The sequence below is a fragment of the Artibeus jamaicensis genome, unplaced genomic scaffold (genome assembly GCF_021234435.1).
Source record: "Artibeus jamaicensis isolate MK-2021 breed Jamaican fruit bat unplaced genomic scaffold, CSHL_Jam_final contig_1015, whole genome shotgun sequence".
Taxonomy (NCBI): Eukaryota; Metazoa; Chordata; class Mammalia; order Chiroptera; family Phyllostomidae; genus Artibeus; species Artibeus jamaicensis.
The window spans coordinates 14,941,009-14,964,542 of record NW_026521194.1 but is presented as its reverse complement, the minus strand read 5'-3'; the positions used below and the strand labels follow the sequence as shown (position 1 = coordinate 14,964,542).

Sequence of the window (23,534 nt, the reverse complement as noted above, 5' to 3'; positions counted from 1 at the left end):
CATGCGGCTTGTACCAACTAACTAGTTCTCTTTGTTATTTTCAAATGGGATCTTATAAAGTATAGCTTTTTTACTATCCTAGTATAAAAATCAAATGTGCCTTGGATTTTAACATGTGAAACCATTTTTACAGTCTCTTTTTCAGCTTCATTTTTAAACTTCCTTTGTTTCACTTTGTTTCATCCTCTCTGTGTGTTATCAAATGTTAGATTGACAAGCACATTCATGAAAATTGGTCCCTCACTTTCTATCCCTGAAAATGCCAATCGGATCTTGGTGAATGTGTCTGACTTGATTGTACTTTCAAAGACTCTTGGTTATTTAAAAACCTCATCATCTAACAGTCTGATATCTGTCCATTGTCATTATTGATACATCTCCATGGTCAAGCTTTATTTGAGGAATCCTTCTACCAATTTCTGCTAGTTTCTGTGCTGGGAGAAAATATACACCTTTCATGTGGTGACAAATCCATACCCCCTTCCTTCAAAGAATAGCTTCTTCTGCCCCAGTCTTCATTGGTGACAGTTTTCCTTGTTATATTAGGCTAGTAAAACTCAGAATTAACCATAATAATCACTTCTACTTTTGTATATTCTATTTTAATGAATCTGTGCTCAGACACAAAATAGAACTTTTCTTTTTTGGAGGCTTTCTTCATCTTCCTTTGCTCTGAATATATTTGCTTTCTAGACATACCTTGTTCCTGCTTTCTACTTATCTCTTCAACATAACTTGTCATAGAATTCTTAATCAACTGTTCTCCTTTCTTATTCTGAAACGTCTTCATTTCCTTTTATATTTATCTGACATAATTTTATTTGTTTCTGCTTAAAAAAACATTATTGATGGACCAGGAACTCAGTACACAGGAATTTAACCATTGCTTCAAACCTTTACAGATGCACCTCTGGCCTGTTTGCTGCATTAAAGAGAGATGCATCAGTTTCTAAGAGTTGTTTCTGATTCATTCATTGTCTGGCATGGCACACTTCGGGGGAAGTTGGCCGTTTCTGTCCTTTTTGGAAGGGAACAACTAATGCCATTATTTTCTCTTTATTGCAAAGCTTGAGGCTTTTACTCTCCAGGATGAGCAATTTTTACCAACTGGCAGCAGGCTTCCCCTTGCTTATGACAATGGCTTGCCCACATGAAGAGAATACAAATACAGGCTGTCTGTCGGGTTGCTTTGTGTTTCCTTTCAAGAGGTTTTCTTGACTGTTAAGATAAATAGATTAATGGGAACAAAAAGATGCAAAAAAGAAGAAATGGCTTTAATCAAAAGCATGTGGAAGTAGTTGACTTCACTAATAATTTAAAATTTAAATGGAAACAAGTTATCATTTTCAGTGCTCAGAGAAGCAAATGCAACAAGGTAATACCTAAAATTAGTGAGGACGTATTAAAAGAGATATTCATATATTATGATTGATGTGTAGATTGGTACACTCTCTTTGGGAAGAACATTGGTAATATTTATTTAAAATGGCAAATTGATATTCATTGTAGCAACAAGGAAAGCAATGAAAATGGAATATGTTGCAGCCATTTCAATTAAGGTTTAAAAAGTACATGTTATAACACTGAACACACTTTTAATGTAATAGTACCTCACAAAAACATAATAAAAGTTGATCAAAGTTTTCAAAATTATGATCTGTGCACATAAATAAGTGCTAAAAGAAAATACACTAAAATATTAACAGAAGTTATGTTTGAGGGGATCATTATCTATTTTTTTGTATCTTTCTGATTTTGAAAAATATCAAATAAAAATAAATACCTCTTTGTACTTAATATAGTACCATTCTCAATACTAGGTATCCCAATGACAAATTCATCAAATTAATTGCTCTTAGGGATTTGGAAAGCTGAATACTTTCATACCTCTAAAGAAATGATAAATAATTGTTAGTTAAGGATACTTGTCTCTCTGTGTATATATATCTTTCTGTGTATACACACATAGATACATATATTCATCTCTATATATTCAAAGCATTTTCCAATTTATGGAAGAAATAGAATATGTCTTAGCATTAAATTAAAAGGTACCAAAAACTTACTTGCTCCATCAAAATTGAGAAATATTTAGTTTTAATTTAGCTTTAGCTTTTCTACCTGAAATTGTGCAAAGAAAAAAAATAGCCCAATGCTGTAACTATGATAAATGTGTGAACAGAAAAATATATAATATTTTGCTTTTCTGACTGAGTGACTTATAAACTTAGTGAACCCTTAATGTCCTGGCTAATACATAACATATTTCAAAAGTACAGATTTCTTCCAACTCCTGTGTCTATGGGGGTGCACACCTGTCGCCCTGCTTAGTCGTAGGCAGCTTATGTAATGAGCGGACCATGTAAATGCAACCAGAGGGGGAGAAATAATTCCAAATTGAAAAACACTTTTTAAAATGCTTTGAAAAGTTTCAAAAAATGGAAGTATTTTGACTACATTTTTCATGCAGGACTTGAATGTTCACTACCCATCAACTCATCACCTCCCTCCTTTGGTCTATACTAATGTAAACTTCCTCACTAATGCAGTAACTTGTTTCCAGTGTGCTTGTAGATTTTAGTCTGTCTTAACACTCAAACTTAAAACTAATCATCATTTATTTATTGGCCTTTCCAATCCCTATGATGATTGTAGCATCACAATGAATAAATTTTCTTAGTCTCTAATTAAGAATATTTACCCAAATTATACAAATCTTCTGTCTCTTTCCCTTTCATCTGGTAACTAGAAACATAGGCCCACCCTACATTCAGGTCATTTTACTGACAAAAATGAAAGCCCATTACAACTCTTAGGCCTACAGCTATTTATTTATTTATTTATTTATTTATTTATTTATTTATTTATTTATAGGTTCTAGAGTAATGGAATTATATTGTAAGGTTGCTAACATCTCTGTGGAAAACCATGTTTAGTTCATCATGCTTTTTGGTCAACTCTTAAAAATGATCATAAAACAACCTACTAGTATACATTCCTTGTTCAATCTTTGGACTCATCAGTATGCCAACTGTCATGTAATTAAAGTACAGACAGGGTGGAGGGGAATGAAGTGGGGAAATAGAACAACTGTAATGGCATAATCAATAAAATATATTAAAAATGAGAAAAAATAAAGAAATAAAAAATAAAAAAGTACAGACAATAAAGGGAGGATAATGTTTACTGCCTTGGGTATCTCTGGGTACTGGCAATGATTTGAAATAATTTTGCATATGTATATATATGTGACCTGTCCAGAAGGTATCCATCCATGTAATACAAAAAATAGAGACATTTTACTGAAGAAGATACAAGAGACATTGTACATAGGACAATGATGCCCCAGTCCCCTTCAAAGTAGGCACCTTGGGACAGTTCTCCCAATGGCCATCAGCTGCCCAGTCATATTTTCCTGAATCTCATTGATGGTCTGAAATCTCTTCCTTTTCAAAGGTGATTTTAGTATTGGGAAAAGTCAGAAGTCGCTGGGTGCCAAATCTGGGCTGTAGGGGGGATGAGTCACCTGGGTGATTTGATGTTTTGCTCTAAAACTTTGCATGAGACGTGATGAATGAACGAGCATCATGTGATGCATGTCGTGATGACGCTGCCCATCACCAGTTGGCCATAGCTGCGGCCTTCTGAATCACCCAAATACTATTCATGGAGGAATGTTCAAGCTTAATGCAAAATTTGAGGCAGATTCATTGCCCTATTTACTTAGTCATTTTGAATGCAATGGCCACACAGTACACATGCTCACTTAATGGAGTCTACCACCCCCATTGTGAAATTGTCATTATTCACACATGCACATTCCAGTCTACTCTCCTTGACCTGCCAGGTTACATTAAAATTGTAGAAACATTTCCTGCTAGATTAACAAAAAGGCTGTTTTTTTTTTTTTCTGGACAGACCTCATATATGTCATTCTATTTCATCTTTTACATGTTGAGAGGCCCTAGGAGGCCCAAGGAGGGAGCCTTTATATCTTGACCTCCTTTGTAAGTATATCAGTGAAAAATGCTGCAGTATTTCCTGATCTACACAATCACATGACTCAAGTGATAGCTTCTGCCAGCCAATGAGACTTTGCCTGTCTGATCAACCATGGGATTGAAGGTCTAAGTTATCAATTTCAACTCAGGTTTAAACACAAATGCTCAAGTTTTGAAAATTTTATATGTAACATTTTAATAATTTTAAATACCACATTTTAAATTAAAATCAGTGTTTGCATTGTTTTATACACTTACAAATCTAAAACTTAAGAGTGATATGGACAGACTACTTTGCCTCAGTTGTGTTTTACTTAATATTACACATTGCTTAAAAAATTGGAACAAAGAACTTCATTAACCCAAAAGAAAAATAATGAAACAAAAACAATATAGGTAGGTTTACTCTGTATTTGTGGAGAAAAGTGTATTCTGATATCTTTTTTACTGTATGTGATTTCCACTGTTTTTTTTTTTTCCAAGCAGAAAATGGCCAGTCTTCAGGTTGCTTTGGGAATCCACAATCTTTCTTGAGGCAAATTAGGCATCACATCTAATACAACTAAAACCCTTTGATCCTTTGTGTTCTTAGAAAGATGCCACTCTTCAGGGTGAAATGACTAAGGTTGTCCATTGTACCTATCCAATTGCTTATGCAGCTGTCCTTTCAGCTGCATAAGCAATTCCTTTGATAGGTGACTGGCTTTCTACAACACTAGCATTATTTCAGCAGGAGAAGGTAGCGTTTGATGTTTTGCAATGTGTGTAACACGTCCACAGAACGTCTCTGGACATTACCTCAGGAGGAGGGGTTCAGAGGAGGAGGAGCTGTGGCTGAAAACATTTAATGACAGAATGAATAGAAGTGCAAAGCTCCCTGTGCAGTCAGCCCTCCACACCCGTCTACATTCCCCTCTCCCCAGCTTTCTTTCACATTAATTTAAAAATATTATAACAAAATTCTTATCCAATACATGTAATTGCATTTAATTTTAGTCACAAAACCACATCTTCAAAATGACAAGGATGTTGGCAGCCTGCAAAGTGGTGAAGACCCTGAGGACTGGTTTTGGCCTTACCAATGTGACGACGCCACATCAGTGGAAATTTGCAAGACCCGGTATCAGGCTCCTGTCTGTAAAGGTAATATTCCCACATTCATTACTGCTGATGTCATTGTATGGGGAGTAGTTTAGTATGGCACAAATACAAATTTGAATGTAGTTCTGAAGTGCTATTTTATTAATATTTACTACAGAACCTACTGATTTATCCGATGCTTATTTTTATCTGCTCTGGGTGAAACTACAGCAATTTTCACCCAGTGTGAAAGAAGTGTCACAATTCCTGTGAACAGGTGAGATTTGAGCATTCTGTTCAGAAAGCAAATATCTTTAAAGGCTTTTAGGATTCTGTCTGGACCCAGATACTGCGCACAGTTTGGGTTCCAACACGGAGATGCTTCTGTGTTTACAAACCACATGACAGTGTGTGAAGCCACGCTCTGTTTTGGCTCCCTGTCAACTTTTCTCTTTTAAAATGTCACTTTTTCAGAAGCAATCGGAAAGAAAAATATCTCTGTAATTTTGAAATCTGCAAATCACAACATAGACATTGAGTTTTCCTTTCTCCTTTTAGCCCTTCTTTAGAAGGTCAACTTTGTGAGTTTTAGTTTGGAGATTAAAATGCTGAGACAATTAGCAGCTGAGAATTCTGTCCCTCCAAGTGCATCTATAACTGAGGAGCAGGTCCAGGAAGGGAACGTGAAGTGCCCTTCCTTTGTCCCCAACCCCTGAATTATGAAGTCCCAGTAAGAACTTCTGTTACTTTCTATAAATTTTTGAAGGCACTTATCACCAGAGAAGTCTGAAATTACTCCATAGGAACTTTGCCACTGAAGATTATCTTTTGTGAATATAAAACTTAAATAATCACAGTAGTTCTTTAGTAGAGTTATAAAAAGTAAAGTTGAAAAATAAACCCAAACAACCTCTATTTGTTATAAAATTAGGTTGTAATAGGTGTAAGTACTCTGCTCATACTTTATATACTCCCTGAGTTGACTAAAAATTCTTCAAATGCTTCTGCAGACTATTGCTTAGTGTGTTCCAGTCAGGATTCGGTGTTTTCAATCAAGTGGTTTGTGGGCTCAGCTATGACCATAGATTCTTACACCCTCCAGTAATAGTACTGGGAAAGGGATGGAAGTGACGGGAAAGGAAGAGATAGCCAGATGGACAGATGGAGAGAGGAGGTGAGGAGTGAGAAATGGGAGAGAGAGAGACAGAGACAGGGAAAAGGAACTCAAGATCTCATGATAAAATATAAAAAACTGGAATTTTAAACTAAGAAATCCACAAACAACCATGTTTTGGATTCAGTTTAATGTAATAAGAAAGCAGAAAGGAGATATGTCCTAAAGCATCTTCAAAGACACAGTGAGGAGCTATAAACTATGAGAGTATCTGGTTTCAGTTCAGGGTTATTGATACTGTATGTCAGAGGTACAGAAATATAGCTTTGAGGAGAATAAATGGTAATGAAAATAATATCACTTACAGTTAGATGTGTCTTCTAAGACTTCGAAGTTGTGTCCCTTAGAATATCTATCTTTCTCAGGAAAACAGGTAGGTAGGAACAGGTGCAGCTCCATCAAACATCAGACACAGAAATCAAGTGACTACTTAAAATGGCATAGATCTGAATGGGTGAGAGGCCCATCCCCCAAGGTCACAACAAGCATTCTGCCCAACCACAACTACAACTACCACCACAACCGCGACAAAACGGCTTAATTATGTGGATGGACTACTGTGAAAGTAGTTCTTCTAGCTCATGGTGGCAGATCTTTTTCAAGGGTCTGACAAAGTTCACAGCAAAGAATGACAAATTTGTAGGAGAAAACGGCTATCATTTCATAATATGAAAGCCATCACTACTCATGTTCAGTCATTTCTGCCAGAGTTTCAGAGGAAATACAAAGGTCTTCCACTTCACAACAGTGAATTAAAATTCTTTACAGCAGCCCAAGGGGAATTTGTTGTTATTTACTTATTTGGAAACAGTCTTCTAACTACTTTTCTTCCTGCCTTACTTGTAATACTCATCTCTTCTTAGGAAAGAATATCCAAATTTATTCTTTTTCAGTGAGCATCATATTTTAAAGATAGTTAAAATCATTGGATGCATCTGTATAAAGTTAGTGAAGGGCCATGAGGACAGTCACTACTGGTTAGTCACATTATGGCTAGTTAGAGACAGTAAGTGGATTGTGGGAGATATCGTGCTTTTAGGTCTATAAACACTGCTCTATAAACTGGCTGCCTTTTCAGTGTCTTTGGAGGTCATTCTTCCTCCCCCCTCAGTGACAGAAAGAGAAGGCTGATGACAGCAGTGACACACTTATACTTTTATGTGGCCCTCCCTTATAAAATCGTTTGTGGCTAATATTTATTTAGCATATCTTGCTAATAGACACAGTTGTATTTTGCTTATGGGAAAAGGAAAGAAGTTCAAGGTGCTCTACATTTGAAAGGAATTTGATATCAAGTGTACATAATCAACTGCCATAAAATATGAAGATTTTGGAGACCATAATCTCTTCCTATTTGTTTTGAAAATGTTCAGTATTCATTATTTTATTCAGCCAGTTGTAGCTGTGTAGTGGAGAGCTCACCAGACGGGAATAAAAAGATCTGGGTTCTAATCTCTCTTCTGCATTTGTTAATGCTCTGAGTTTGATCAAGTCATGTGTTCTCTCCAAACCTAAGTTTTGTCATCGGTAGTGGGGACATGATTCTTGCTTTACTCATAAGATTGTGTGACCATCACACATGATCAATACTTAAAAATCTATAAAATATTTTACAAGCAAAACTGGATACTTAAAGAAATAAATTCTGTTCTGTGCATTTAGTAGAGTGACAGTAGAAAGTTAGATAAGAATTTCTTCATGTTATTCATGGACTACATGTTATTACAACAAGATGTATGATAAAATCTCTCAACTATTTACAATGGTGGCCTTTTCAGCTTTGCCTTATATTAAGCCTATGTCTAGGAAGGTATTACTTATCATGAATTAGACAAAAAGACTATGAAGCAAATGATTTTGTTCCACTATGGTGAATTCAAATCCAAAAGTCAGGGTGTACAACTTAACATCCTAAGTCATTCATTCATTAATTTATTATTTAACAAGTAAATATGTAACTTTTATCTTGATAGTATACAGGGAAACTAAGTGGAAATAAATGGGTGACTAGTGGATAGTTTCTGATTTCAAGAAACTTATAAATTAAAATATTCTGAGTTCTCAAGTCTTGGAAAGTCACCAAGATTAAACAGTTTTATTTTTACTTGCAAATGAATTTGTAAATCAAAGGTGTTAAGTTCCCTCTGAATAGAAAAGGGTTCAATCAGTCAGCACTGCTTCTAACACCAATCCACTCATGGATAAAAATAGTGACTAGTGCTACAATTAAGTCAGGAACCTAACTGTCCAAGTATTCTTCTCTCTGGCACTTGAGATTCAAATGAGTACCAGGAATCATTATTCTCTTTGAGAGATTTTCATTTTGTAAGATATTATATTCTGATCCTAACAGAAGTATTTGTTTAACTCAGTTTTGAGGAGCTATTGTGCTTTGATTAGAATTGGCAAGTACAGACACTCCTACAATTAAAATCATTTAGTCATATTGTAGTAGCTTTAAAGACACTCAGAGGAAATAGATTTTATTGTTATATTGGAGCCCCTGTACATATTAGAGTTGGGGGTAGGGCTATGGTTATCACACACTTTCAAGAATAACTGTTGTGTTAGACTTAAACTACAGATAGGTTTTAGGGCAGGATTTCACCCATGATACTCCATACTATTGAAATAATAAATTATGTTCCAATCCCAAATGAACCGTGGCAGAATTAGTTGGAAAGGATTGACAACATTACATATTTTTGGTAGACAATATTGTTTCCCTTGGGAGGTAGCCTTTATTTTGACCATTTTTGTTTGGGTCCTGCGCATCTTATATTTCCTCTTTCTAAACTGGAGACTCGTTTGTTTGTCATCAGCAGTGCTTTGATACTTTGAGCTTCTTGCCATGAAATCCTTGAAAAAAAACATTGCAGAGCAGAGCTTAGACCAGGGCGGGGTGAGTGAGATACCTAAGGTGCAACATCGAAAGAGCCTCTGGCTGCCTTCCTTCTGTTTTGCACTCCAGGGACCTCACTCACCTCTCCCTAGTCCTAGCCCTGCATTACAAGCTAAGAATTCAGGTGGGGGAGATGCCAAAAGAACTGGCACTTGTCTTGGCTTCAGGTTTCCTTTCTTGCCAGTGATGGCTAAAGTTTCTGCTGAACTATGCTTAGCTAGACTTACCGCTGCTTTAAAAAGGCTAATTTAGATCTCACTGCTGTACGAGCAGAGAACATTCTTCTGCCCTCACATCTTTATTAGACTTTCTTAATGTTTCGGACTTGTAGTAAAGGTTGGGGGTATAGTAGAGGGTTTCTAATATCTCTTAAGCAATGGCCATACCAGAGGTCATGGCAGGGCTTCCAGAGTTCCCTGCACCAGACTGAAAGTGCTTGATGTGACCAGGAGTTCTTAGGGCTTCTACACTGATTGCGGATGGAAGAACCTGCAGGGGCTAGGGTCACACTCGCTGTTGGAGACTCCTCAGCCCTAGTGAGCTCAACTTGCACTTGATTTTCATCTGATTGAATGGGCTCGACTCATGGAAGTATTTTCAAGGCCCCTTTCTCCTTTTCCAACCCCCTCCCAGCTTAATAAATGCCTTTTAATAATTTTTAAAATTTCGTAGGGAGATTATTGGTTAATATGAAGTTTTTACAAAGCAGTCAGCAAGTTTGCTGTATCATTAAGAATTTTACTGAACAAGTTTTTTCTATGGTATAGAATTAAATATAAGACCATTTTACTTTATTGTCATAAGGTAAAAATCACCTGGCAATGCTGGGGATGCCTCTCAAAGTCATGACACTGTACATAGCTGGTACCCTTATGCACTTGTTAATAAACCTATAATTTATGAACATATTTTAAATGGAATTTTTCTAAATTCTTTATTTATAATGAGAAACATAGCTAGAATAAAAATTACTTATAAATTTGACTCATTTGTTTATAAATGCCCAGAACATAGAAGTATTGAAGGAAATTAACCTTGTGATTTTTTTCCCCAATACTGGCTTACGTTTAACCAAAGGCAGATGACTGAATATTAACTTAGGATGTTGTAAGGCTTAATTGATTACTGCGGTTACGGTACATTGAAATCCTGAAATGTTGACATTATAACTGCAGTAAAGTCTCATTAAATATTCTATACATAGCAAATTGTGCTGTAATTCTGAATTGTAAATATCCATATTTTGATAGTATAACTTCAAGAAAATAAAGTTTTCATCTACCAAAAAAGAGCATTCCAAGATTTTAATTTTTTACCATATTACCTATGCAATAATAAACAGAAAAAATTCTGGCTTTAAGCTTCTTGCCAAAACTTATATCAGACTTATTTTATTTCTTAAGAGAATGAGTACTGACATGAACTAATAGCTAAGAATTATCAGGTAAGCCAGAAGTCAAGTATATTATATAGCTTCAAGCCTTGGTGAAAATGGAAATGAACATATGGAGGCTTCTACTTTTTCTGATATGCAAATAATTTACATACCCAAATGGTTTAATAGTAGTACAGTCAGATCCTCAGAGTAAATCATCTTTATTTGCACTCTAGCTTAAATGGACTATTGTAGGCATAACGGTTTAAATTCAAATCATTTGTGAAACTTATTGCTCAATTAGTTTGAGGCTTTACATCCACCCCGGAACATTTACCAGTGAACTCTCACACCCCCAGGAATCAAAAGTGCTCTTCTTCCCATTTCAGAGATGTGTAAGGACTCTGGTTCATACAAGGACGTGATGCCTCTTTTTGTACAAATATACATGCAACAAGTCTTGTTAGAATTATAATTAGGCCTCCAATACCACTTAATTTGGCTTTTTTGTTACTGTGCTTATATATCTGAAGCCATGGTTATGTAGCCTGGCTTCAGAATGTTCTGAATCATTTCTCCTCTTATAATTTTATTGCTTACTCGAGAGCCCCTTTATATACTGTACTTTATTTTCATATAAAATAAATTGCATTTTTCCTTACCCTTTTTTGGTTGTATTTTGAGAACAGAGTGTTTAAATGAAATAATCAATATGGATTCTTATTTTATATGGCCATTAATAATTCTTTAAATAGGATATTTTAAGGCAATGTTGTTTATAGAGTTGACATATTTCTTCCCCTTTGACCAAAATATTGACATGTGTTTGTAACCAAACATGCTGTTTTTCAGTTTTCAAATTGTTTCTTTATAATAGAGACTTGTAAATTCCACATACACAAAAGTCTAACATAATAGGTATTAAACTGCCTTGAACTAAAGGATCCAATGAAAACTGGTTCAAGATGAAACGTGAGGATCCTTAAAGCTAGCTCAGCATGATGCAGGGCTGTGGACCAACAAATGAACAAGCGGATGATTTTTAATAACATAATACTGAAGGTAAAGGAAAAGCTTCACAACAATAATAAATGCCAGGCTATTTCAGAAACTTTCATAGGTTAAGTGATAAAGTTTGCTTGAATTTTGACTGCTACTTCCTATGACCTACCCTGCTGAATCAGTTGAGCAAGCACCATGGACACACGTTCACAGGTTTTTGAAAGGGGCTTTGGCTGTGTGACTCACATTCATTGCATTGTTCTTTGTTTTCTTAAATAAATTTTTTTATTGTTGTTCAATTATAGTTGTCCCCATTTTCCCCCATTGTTCTCCCCTGCCCACCCCAACCCCACCCTCCCATTTTTTCCACTTTTGGTCCCCCCCCCACCAGCTGTTGTCTTTGTCCATGGGTCCTTTATACATGTTCCCTGACTTGACCCTTTAAGTTGACTTCTGGAGCTGGATTTTGAGCATGTATTTAAGAAGCTGGGCAGTATTTCACAGATGGTGATTGTTCTTATTCTGGAAAACACTTTGAAACATCCACCCTTTTAAATTTGATCTGAAACTGAGAGTATTAGTATATAAAATTCTGGTCATTTATTTGTGGTCCCATAAAGCTAATCAATTATCTTACTGAGAAATGAAAATGGACCCATAAATGTAGGTTTACAGTGAATTTTACTTTTAAGAAAAAAATGAAAAGCCCTAAAATTATGAATGATTAGGGAAAATATCAGATCTGCTGGCAATATCATGTTTTGACAACATCATTAACAATAAAGTACTTTATGAAATAGTGAAACAACAATAGCAACATATATAGCAGACAAATCAACAAACATTGAAAATTTATTAGAATTTCTAGTTATATACAACCTCACTCACAAAAATGTGTTTTCATCAAGAATTATTATAAATTTATTAAAGGATCCCTAGGTTTTACAAATATTAGAAAGTACAAACATTGCTCAGTTTATCAAAATGTTCATTTTATTTTTTACTTAAAAATATTTTATTTATTTATTTTTAGAGAGGGGGGGGAAAGAGGGAGAAAGAGAGGGAGAGAAACATCAGTGTGTGGTTGCCTTTCACTCACCCCTCACGGGACCTGGCCTGCAACCCAGGCATGTGTCCTGACAGGGAATTGAACCTGCAGCCCTTTGTTTCTCAGGCCTGCTCTCAACTCACTGAGCTACATCAGGCAGGGCAAAATGTTAATTTTAAAAGTAACATATAGATAGGGATCAATTAGAAATTTATGTAATACAGTTTAATTTAGAGAAAAATAAAATTGTAAAATAAAAGAATAAATGGAATAATTGCATTATAACCTATTTAAATATTGTGTGAAAACTACAGTCTTATAGATATTCCTCTTTTAAATTTGCAAATAAAAGTAATATTTAGTATTATTAGAACATGCAGACTACTAATTTCAATCTTTAGTCCTTAAAAATCATTAATGTCACAAAGAAACAGAATTTTTGACTAATTATCTTATAAAGTGACTGACTCTCAGGTTTACAATACCTGTTTGCTTCAGGCTTAAAGAGATTAAACTATAAGCATAAACTAGTTTTAATGCATTTCCTTCTACAAATCCTCCATCTATTTTTTTAGTGTGCGTTTTTATGTGTGGGGGAAGGGTGTGGTTTCTGTTTTGTAATATAATTACATGGATGTGAGAAAAATGTAATTTTTTTTGCCATCCATGTATAATGCCATCCATTTTAATGGCAGAGATTATAGCCAAGAGATATTAAGAAAAGATGAGAGAGAGACAAAGCCAGAGAGAGATAGGGAGAGACTAGAACTCTAATATCTTAATATTATACTCAGTATCTTTAAATGTTTAAGATTTGTATGACTCACCACTTCTAGAAAAAATATTGAGTAAGAAATTTGTTTTGGAAAATAGCTCAACCAAAAATAAGAAAAATAATTAAGAATTTAAAATGTGATAAAAAATAAATGTTATATCAAGTATAAAATGAAAAAATGAATATTTGATAGTATCAGTATTAGAATAAATAATTGGGTACATGGGTGCGTGAGTATTGCTTATCTTTATTGTTTTTTCTGGTTGTAACTTTTCTTCTTTTACTAAAGTCATTATTTAAGCCTTCAGCAGTAGTCTGCAAATAAGTTAGTAGATTATCTGATTAAAGTAATTTTTACTAAAGTGTGAATAAAGCTGAATTATGATATAATGGCTTTAGAAAAAGAAATTGCTGTATCCACTTACATCTCTACCTGGTAGAATATGAAGGAGAAAAGACAATCAAAGCAAGTGTCCCTCACTCCTTCATCCAGTCTCCAGGAAATAGAACATGTGGAATGAAATAGAGTGATGCAGGACCTGGTGGATGTAGTTCAGTGGATTAAGTGCAGGCCCATGAACCAAAGCATCATTCATTCAATTCCCAATTAGGGCACAAGTCTGGGTTGTGGGCCAGGTTCCTAGTAGGGGGCCCATGAGAGGGGTCCCCTACAATCACACATTGATGTTTCTCTCCCTCTCTTTCTCCTTCCCTCTTCATCTCTCTAAAAATAAATAAAATCTTTAAAAAAAAGAAATAGAGCTATACATTTCCCATCACTTCTCATTTTTGTGAGCAGAGTCTAAGAGGAATAGTCTAAATGTGACTGGGGGCAAAGCAGGAGTGTGATTTGCAAGCCAGTTTGTGTGTCCCAGAGAAACAAAAGTAGAGTTATATAGCATCTTTGCCAGCTGATAGCCATTCATTCATTCATTCATTCATTAATTCATTCAAGCAACCAACTAATATTTGCCAGGTATTTACTACTGGTGGGACTATAGAGGTAATAATCACACCTTCCCCTCAACTCTTAAGTTCAAAATTAGTTGAGAAACAAGACATAGCATTCAAACAGGTAGGGATGTGAGAATCAGCTTTATTACTGCTCACGTTGTTTGGAAAACAGGGCTTTGGTTTGTAACCAAATGTATTCATTTCACAACCCCAGCTCTGCCACCTCCATGTACACCTGAGAATAGGTTTCTTTAAAAAGAGAGTTAAGAAGAACTCAGCCAGTCTTGCTCAATTCCATTTCCCAAAGTCACCAATCACTCATTCCTCCTTCCCTGTGACCAGGTATTAAATGACCTTTCCAGAGTCCCTGAAAATTAACTTCATGGGCCAGGGTGTGAATCCAGAAAGGTGTAAAGTAGTTCCCTCAACCACTGTCTATGTGCCAGGTGTCCTGCTGTGCACTGGTGATACTGTGTTGGACCCAGAAGGCAGGCTTTGTTTCCCTGATGTTGTCTAGGGTTGCCTGTAATCTTACCAGATAAATTGGCCTTATACTTGGATACAGGGGAGATGAATTAAGTGCCAGTTATTGTTTAAACTTAGCTTTGGAAGTGACAGGTCCTTCACTGACTGTTTGGTACAAAGATGATCAAGTTTGGGTTTCTAATGAGAGGTAGAATATGGATGTGAGGAAAGAAGAGAGGGCAGGAATGAGGGTAAGAACTTGGGCATAGCAGTCTGCATGCCAAGTGGCCCTTCAAGACTTATTTTTCTGACAGTCTTCAAAGGCATCTGAAAAATTGGTTTTTAACAAACAGTTGATCAGGAGTATAAAACCAAAACCAAAACTACACAAAAACAAATACCTCCCACTCCCTCCAAACTAGTAAAATCCATATTTCACCAAGCAAGGTATGGAAGGGAAAGAGACAGCCAAATGGCAAAAGGCGAAAGAATGGTCAAAACTGCTCTCTCCAGCCCAGCCTCATTTATACTCCCTCTTCTTCCCTCCACAGAACAGGATTTCAAGCAGTCCTCACTCAGTGAGTGCATCAACTATGCAAAGGTTGGAATGGATGGGGCCAGGGTACAGGAAGTGAGTGTCCATAGTCTACAAATTTTTCCCCCAAAGCATCTTCTCTTCTCGCTGCTTTTCTCCAGAAGTCTGCCCTCTTTATACATAAGTAATTTCTCTCCAGGATGGATAGAAAATCACACTCTACTGTTACCCTGAACTATCTTTTAGAACTGGCTGGTAATTTAGATTATGAGTATGAGTACATAAGCAAATTTGTGTAGCAGTCACTTAGGAAATAGTATATATAAATATATATAGATGTCCAAGTGAATAATTATTTTATCTTTCAAAATCTGTGATCTAAGCATTTGCCAACCTGATGCACTTTATCTTACTGAAATGAGATTTCCACATAGAAACTTCATGCCCTGTTGACCTTGTGGTAAAGTTCTTCACTTTTTATATTTAATAGACTATGTATATTGGGTGATCAATAGTAGTAAGTTGAGAAAAAGGACTGATTAATAAAAGCTTTTTAACTATCCCTTAAGTGCTAAACTGAAAACTAATTATTATAATCCAGAACAATTTTTGTTATATTTCATCACTTTATTGCCAGTTTGGTTGAGTCAATATGAATAAAGGTGATAATAACAATATCTCAATAGTCCTTTGACTTTGAGGCACTAAAATCTAAAATTAAATAATAAATTAAGTTAAAATTTTTATTGGCTATGATCTTGAAAGCTTGAAAGTTGAAGAATTTTCTTATGATTTTTATACATTTAATTAGTGATCAAGAATTATACTACAATACAAATGAGTACTGGGTTAGAATTAAGCCACTAAGTGGATCCTGTCACACATGGAATTTAATTTACATAAAAGGATTTACAGGAACTAGTATAAAAGACACATGGACAACAACTAAGGGGGGTGGAAATGGGAGGGAGGTGGGGAGCACTGGGGGGTGGGCTAGGATGGGAGTAAAAACAAAAAACTGTACTTGAACAATAATTAAATAATTTTTTTTTAAGTTTCAATAAGAAAAGTTACTAGAATATTAGTAAATTTCTCAGATGGGTACAAGTAAAATGTAGAGCTGTAAGGACATATTAAAACAACAACAACTCCTCCCCCCTAAAATAAAGAAAAACCCCAAATTAGCCAGATGCAAATAATGGTTCTGTAAGTGTTCACATTTTGGAAGAAGAAAATTTGTTCTCTGTAGCTAGTGAGAGCAAACCACAGTAAAATCCTCAATTTTACCAAGATGAAACTCCCCTCAGAATTTGCCGCTTGTTTGTATTACTTCGTAATGATTGACTAGGAGGCACACAGCAGCAAGGTAAACACAGTTTCCAAATTGAGTGAAGTGAATAAATAGTACACGTTTATTCAAGTCATTTTGGCAATTAAAAAATGAATAGTTTTTAGTGTTCAAAATTACTTTTTGATCCCTTTTTATTAGATTTAGACTTCTCACTTGAGTTTGTTAATGCAAAAAGAGGAGAATGATATGAGAAATGTGAGAATTTATGAGAAATGTAAAATATTTTTCTTCAAGATTCTTTTGTATAAATTAGTCTAAAACTAAATAGGATAATACAGGATTTTCACCCTTCCTTTTGTATTTTAGAATACACTGGGTAAGAGAGTGCTCTCATTCTTTGTCTATGTTGCAAAATGAAGTAGCTAATGAAACAGTTGGTTATGTATTTCAGATACAGTCACCCTCTTTCATGCGACATACCCAGTAAACTGATATAAATACTCCTTGGTTTAGAATTACTGTGATTATTTGTCTCAACTCTGCCCAGTGTGTGTATGGAGGATGTACAACACACTCACTATGATGCCTGGCATAACCATCGCTGGCCTTTTCCCTCCTTACCCCTTTACCTTTCAACGACACCTAATCTCTTTCCTGCTGTGCTATCTTCACATTATGAGACTGCGTTCAAGATATTGTAGGAAAGCCCTGTTAGTTAAACATAATGAAAAGACAACTCAGAACAGGTATTTGCTTATTTTTAAATTCGTATTTAGAATGAACTAAGAATATGAATGTGTCATAATACTTTTCATTATTTTTAATGTTATTTTCTTCAGATTGATACTCAGTGGTTTTTTCTCCAGCAAAAGTGGAAAGATCATCCACCCTGTGCCAAGCTCTGCTGTAGGCCCAGGAGGCACCCCAGTGAGTGAGGCTGACCCCGTTCTCTGCTCCTGTGAAGTTCACTGTCTAGTGGGATTAGACAGAGATTTTCAATACAGCACCGGATGATGTGTCAGGAGGCCATGGATGCTGTGAGAAAAGAGTAGGCTGAGCAGCTAGAGTGTCCGGAGGCATATTGTCAATTTAAATAGGTGGGTCAAGATAGGTCTCTTCAGAAAGAGGGTGGCTTTTGAGCAAAGCCTTGAAGGAATCTTGAAATTTTGGACTTCAGATTCAAAATATGACATTGCTTTTTTCTTAAAATTTTATTTTCATTACTTAAACTGCAGATGAAAAGGTGTACATTTTTTATTAAAGAGAAATCTCCCGAGAGAGAAATGATGATATGTTACATGTCTTCTCACATCCAGGAACGTCATGCCTCAGCGAGGTTCTTTTTGGGTTTTCCTATTTTTTTATCATGTACATGGCCCTTTCACTACAGGAGGGCACTGGGGGCTTTTATCCATGAGCTCAGCAGGGAACTTGGCACATGTTGGGAATTGAATGTCTAAACTGTCTTGTTGGAATATTCATTTAGTTAAATGCTCATAATTAAGGTCCTTTATTTTGTAGAACTCATTTATATAATCTTTTGGTCACTTTTTCTGACATTCTACAAGTGTATATATTTCTCTTTGTTAAAGTTTTATTTGCATCCTCAGCATTTGAAGTATCATAGTGCTTTGCCAGCAGGCACTGAAATTACAACTCAATGTTATAGTTGAATTCCTGGGCTATGAACTTCTTACTAGGACTGAGGCTACTAAAATATCTTATGATAGTAACAAGGTGATTTCTTTTGGATTTGTTAGAATGAAATAGCATTTAGGGAACTGTTAGCTAGAAGAGGGGATTCCAAATAATAGTTCTTTGCTTGGAGTTCCTCCATCAATTCATAGATAAGTCAATTGGCACTCATCATTTTAAATTCATTGGAGGCCAATGTAGTTAAGTGGGATATAGAGGGTACTAGAGGCAATAAACAGAAGCCTTGTAACAATATAATGTGTAGTGGGAGAGAGGATTGGAAGATCTATAAAAGATGCCCAAAAGAACAAAAAATATAATTACAGGAGCAAAAAGACATATTGAGCACAATCTCAGGGACCATTTCAGGCAACAGTAAATGTCTTCTCAAATATATCTTTAAAAAGTAGAAAGTGAAGTTGAAAACTAGTCCCATACAGAGAGAGAGAGACAGAAAAATATCATATCAAATTGTAGGAACAGGCTAACAAGAGTTAGATTTGTGTATGTTAATTTTTACCTTTCTTTAAAATAATTAATGGGTGGCTAATCCATAGATCAGACCATTTGAAATTTTTTAGGTAAGAAGAGGATAAAGTAAAAGAAAAAATATAAATAGAGGTAATAATCAGACAAGTATGGCTCAGTGTAGAGTGGATAAACTGGTATACAGAAAACAACTTAGAGTTTCAGGTAACACACAGTGTTGTGAACTTGTGCATGGGTAAGTTATTTTAGGTTCTATCAAATTTACATCTTCTTTAAGGAAAAGTTTTTTTTCCTTCTATTTTGTAAAAGCATTTAGGTTACACATGAATTCCTTGAGAGCAGAAAATAATACTTTCAGTGGAAAATGTTTTTTGACAGTGAAGTTCCTTTACCTGGACCACAAAGTTTCACCTATTGAAACATCAAGAGTTACCTGGGGAATTTTCCCAGTAAACATACCCTGTTGAGAACCATCACCATAGACATTTGAAGAACTTATAATAGCCTTTGGAAATATACTGAGCATTATACTCTTACTTCTTAAAGTCAAGCTCTGTGTTGAGTTGTAATAAACAAACAATAGTTGACCTAGTAAAATATAAAGTAAGAATATCACCTTAGTAGAAGAAGTGATGTGAAAAGCTGAGTTTTTGGATACAGGAGCAGAATTCAGAACTTGTGTATTAAGTTGATTTCTCTGCAAGCAAAGTCTTGTCTTCACTAATATAACATTAATTATTATGGTTTTCTTTGTGCTGACTGATTCCAAAAGCTTTTTTGGTTGAGTGGCTGAGACATTAAACCATAACTACTTAAGATAAAGGGTTAAGCCTGAAATCTCAAACACTGGTTCCAAGGTTATGGTAAAACAAAACTTGACCTTAAAAATAATTTGATAGGCTAGGAAAAGGGCAAACTTCTTTGGACTAACTCTGTCCAGGTGCACACATACGCACACTCACACACACAGACACAGAGTATGCAGTACAGCACTTGGTGCAACCTTTCTCAGGTGGGTAAACCTGAAATCCCGCACTGAACCTGGGATTGAAAATATGTTAACTGACCTGTTGAAAGCAGTATCTTACACATATCAATTTTAATAAGTAACACTAAAATAGTTCTGTGTGTATTAGTTAATGTGTATGTAGACATAGACACAGATAATATTTAAGCCCAGGATATATTGGTTTAAAGATAATTACACACTACTTTACACTGAAGAACAATCATTGCAATGCCAAGAGACTTGGGTACCTTGCACATAAAAGAGGCATTGTGTTTCTACAAGGAATATCACTATAGAGGTGTTTTTCCCACTTGAAAAGCTGAGTGCATGTCACAAAGCTAGGAGATCATGGAAACAGAGGTCTAGAAATCATTTAGTGAGTTCCTTCTGCATACCAAGGTATGTGTGTGTGTGTCTGTGTTTGTGTGTGTTTGTGTGAGAAAGAGAGAGACAGAGACAGAGATGGGAGTGACGGTGGCTGGCAGGTTACAAAAGGATTAGGCTCTGTGGGTCTGGTCCTAAAAATGTCAGGGAGGGAAAGCAGAAAATCAGTGTGCTCGTATCTTTAATGGCCACATTTAATTCTTGCAGAGAGGACAACAGTAGAATGATCTCCCTTCAACTCTCTCAACTCATGGCCAAACTCGTTTTATCAATATCCCTACTTATGTTTCCCAGTCCCTTTGAAAGCAAATCTCAGATATCATATTATTTTGTCCGTAATCATTTCAGTACTTCAGTGTTTAATCTCGAAAACACCAAGAACTCTTACAAGTATAACCACAGTATCATCTTCAATCTTAAAATATTATACCAACTATTATTATGTAAATTTCCTCAATTATTACAGTTTGCTGTAACTTATTTTTTAACCATGTTCCAATTATTGTATCCCACAGAAGTTCCTTACAGAGGCTAGATTTTCACCCCAAGGTGTGGTTTAACACATTTCTCTCCCCCTGAACTTTGTGGACATTGAGAGTTAGACTTAAATTGTTTCAACAATGGAATTTAAAATTATTTATGAGGATTGGATGATGCCTACTTTTCAGATAAGTTTCTCTAATTGCCTCGCTTGTAAGCCAACACTTTTACAGAAGCTGGTTCTGAGATTAGTATGGTGGAGTAATCAAATTCAGAATGCTTTATAATTTAAAGAAAGAACCAGACATGGATATAATTAACTCTACTAGAAAGCAAACTATGTTATATTTTTAGATGTTCCATAGTGCTTGCTTCTGTATCCGTATAACAGAGCGTAAAGTTGCAGCTTCTTTATGACCGAACAGCCAGTGGCGGAGGCTGCCCTTGGGACAATGCCCCCAAACACCAGGGCTCTGTGGAACAAGTTGGCAGATAACCTTCAAGATTCCTCCTAGCTCCACACCTCTGAGTGATAATGAGCTACATGGTACACTTCACAGTGTTTTTGCAAACTCATGGACTTCCCTTAAAGCGATACTTGAGCAAAGCTAGGGGATATATTAAGAGGGTAGGGATAGATACAACATTTCAGCTAAATGGAAGTATTTCTTGATTGACAATAACTCTACAAGTAAAACTCAGAACAGACAATGTATCCATATGCTTCAGTTCTTCTTTAAAGCAAAACAAAATAAAACACCTGCCAGTGACAAGGGCCATACATTTGAAGAAAAGTGACAAGTAACAGGGAAGTGACGCTGAATCTAGGTGGTAAAGTTTCATCAAATATACTGTGCATTTATTTAATCAGTTTGCGTATTGCATCCGTGGGGTTTGTTTTCAACTGGCTGTGCTTTACATTTTGTATTCTGCTAAGAATCATGAATCTGTTTCTTTAGGCACAGACAGCGCACATTGTCCTGGAAGATGGAACTAAGATGAAAGGTTACTCCTTTGGCCATCCATCCTCTGTGGCTGGTGAAGTGGTTTTTAATACTGGCCTGGGAGGGTGAGTAAAGCTTCCGTTCCAAGGCCTTATTCTTTCTCTGTGTGGAGGAATGACTGGCTGGTCTTCCTCACAGTGGGAAGGGGAAATTGCTGATCACGGTAAGACTACGTATTGTCCTGATGTCGTGCCATTCCTGTGACCAGCCCATTGCTGCCATCCCTGAAAAGAGGCACAGAGTCCTTCCTGCTGCTGTCAGGGAAGAGCACATGGACACTGGGGTTCCCCTGGGGGGGGGAACAAAATTAATTCTAGAAACATAGGGTACGAGGACGCAGGGTATGTCAGATTACCAAATGGCTTCTGCAAGGTGGCGTACCTGCAGATCTGATGAATGCGAAACTTGGGGTGACCTTCTATTAGAGAAATTAATAATCAACCTTGTGCATCTAATATGACCTACCCAATGGAGCAAAGACAGCCCTTAGGTGTTTTACACAGTTTTGTACTCTAATAAGGACAAAATAACATTTATTGTTTTGAAGTATTCAGTGGGAGACCAGGTGCATAGATCTGATATTTTCAAATTTATCAGTTGAGGCTGAACTTCATGGTTAAGATAGGCTTAGACAGGTACTGCAACAAGGATGAGAGTTGCTACAGATATGCTGTCGCTGTTCTTATCTAGCCAACAAACATTTGTTCATCTAAAACTAGGAGGCTGATGTTCCAGTCTCAGTTCTAGTGATAAGTGGTTATGCGATATTGAGAAAATCACTGAACTTTTCTGAACCCTGGTTTCCACAAATAAACAATGAGAGGCTGGATGAGACAGCCGTTTAGAGCTGGGAACTAAAAAAAAAAAATTAGAGTTTAAAAAATGACTAAAAGGTTTCGAGAGGTTTCCATTAGAGATTTAATAGATGAAACCATAAAATATTTGAATTCTTTAGTGAAATTCAGTTAGCCTTATACAGACCTAGAGGCATTGGGTTAACCGATATTGAAGATAATGATTGGCCAAACCTCCATTATGTTATAAATGTTGTACATTTTCTCTAAACTCTTGGCTCTCTGTTTGAAATGAAGAATATTAGGTGATTTTTAAAATAGTTCTACTGGTGAGAACATTAAATTACAGTGTGTAAAAGCTGTTTGAAAAGTTTTGCTTCCCCAGGCAATTATTTAAGCTTTTCGACAGCACTAATTACTAGTCCTGTTAATATACCTGCCAACAAACAACTGTTTCATATAGATCGGAATGATGGAGGGCACCAGAGTTTTCATTGGTGTGATTGATTATGGGTAATAAATCTTGTCACATCACAAAAGTCAAACAGGACCTGATAGATTAATTTGCTTCCAACACTGTAGCTTTCTAGGACAAGCTGTGTTTATTCATTTACTGGAGAGTATTGTAAGCACACGGCTAAAGACAATGGACCGTCATTTTACGGAGAGAAAGAAGAAAGGGAAGTAAAATTAAATTAAAGGTGTTTTTTGGTGTAGAAAAAGGCGTTCATTAATGAGCTCAGTCCACACACCCTATTTGTCATTGAGAAATGCTGCCTTAATTCATTGTGTGACTCAGTCAGTGAGGTGGTTGGTAATTAAGGGGGCTATTTTGTTTTTCATCTTCAAGCAATGCATTTATGTTGTGGGTAAGCTTTGGCTAAAAAAGGTCAGTTCCTGACAGATGAGAGGCATCTGAGAAATTACTGGATGGAGGTATAGGTAAATATCACAGCTCTTTAGCCACCTTGGGGGTTGCAGAGCTGAAAGGCAGAGCGTTCTGCTGACAGAGGTAGTTCTGGGAGGAGCTGGCCTGGGTAGGGGTTAAAGAATTCATGTGGACTACTGCCTGAGCTG

The 23,534-nt window shown here is 36.0% G+C and overlaps 1 protein-coding gene and 1 long non-coding RNA gene across 2 annotated transcripts in view; one reads left to right on the top strand and one right to left on the bottom strand.

The window, feature by feature from the left end:
- Positions 1-7,311, bottom strand: part of LOC119044342 (uncharacterized) — a 30,579-nt gene extending 23,268 nt beyond the window's left edge. Inside the window, exon 1 of the long non-coding RNA XR_005081582.2 lies at positions 6,561-7,311. This is a non-coding gene — a long non-coding RNA (uncharacterized LOC119044342). The remainder of the gene's footprint in view (positions 1-6,560) is intronic.
- The window catches only part of CPS1 (carbamoyl-phosphate synthase 1), a 118,782-nt gene continuing 100,100 nt past the window's right edge, over positions 4,853-23,534 (top strand). Inside the window, exons 1-2 of the mRNA XM_037138622.2 lie at positions 4,853-5,144; positions 21,619-21,728. Of these exons, the coding sequence (XP_036994517.2) occupies positions 5,019-5,144; positions 21,619-21,728 (236 nt within the window). The 5' untranslated portion in view covers positions 4,853-5,018. The remainder of the gene's footprint in view (positions 5,145-21,618; positions 21,729-23,534) is intronic.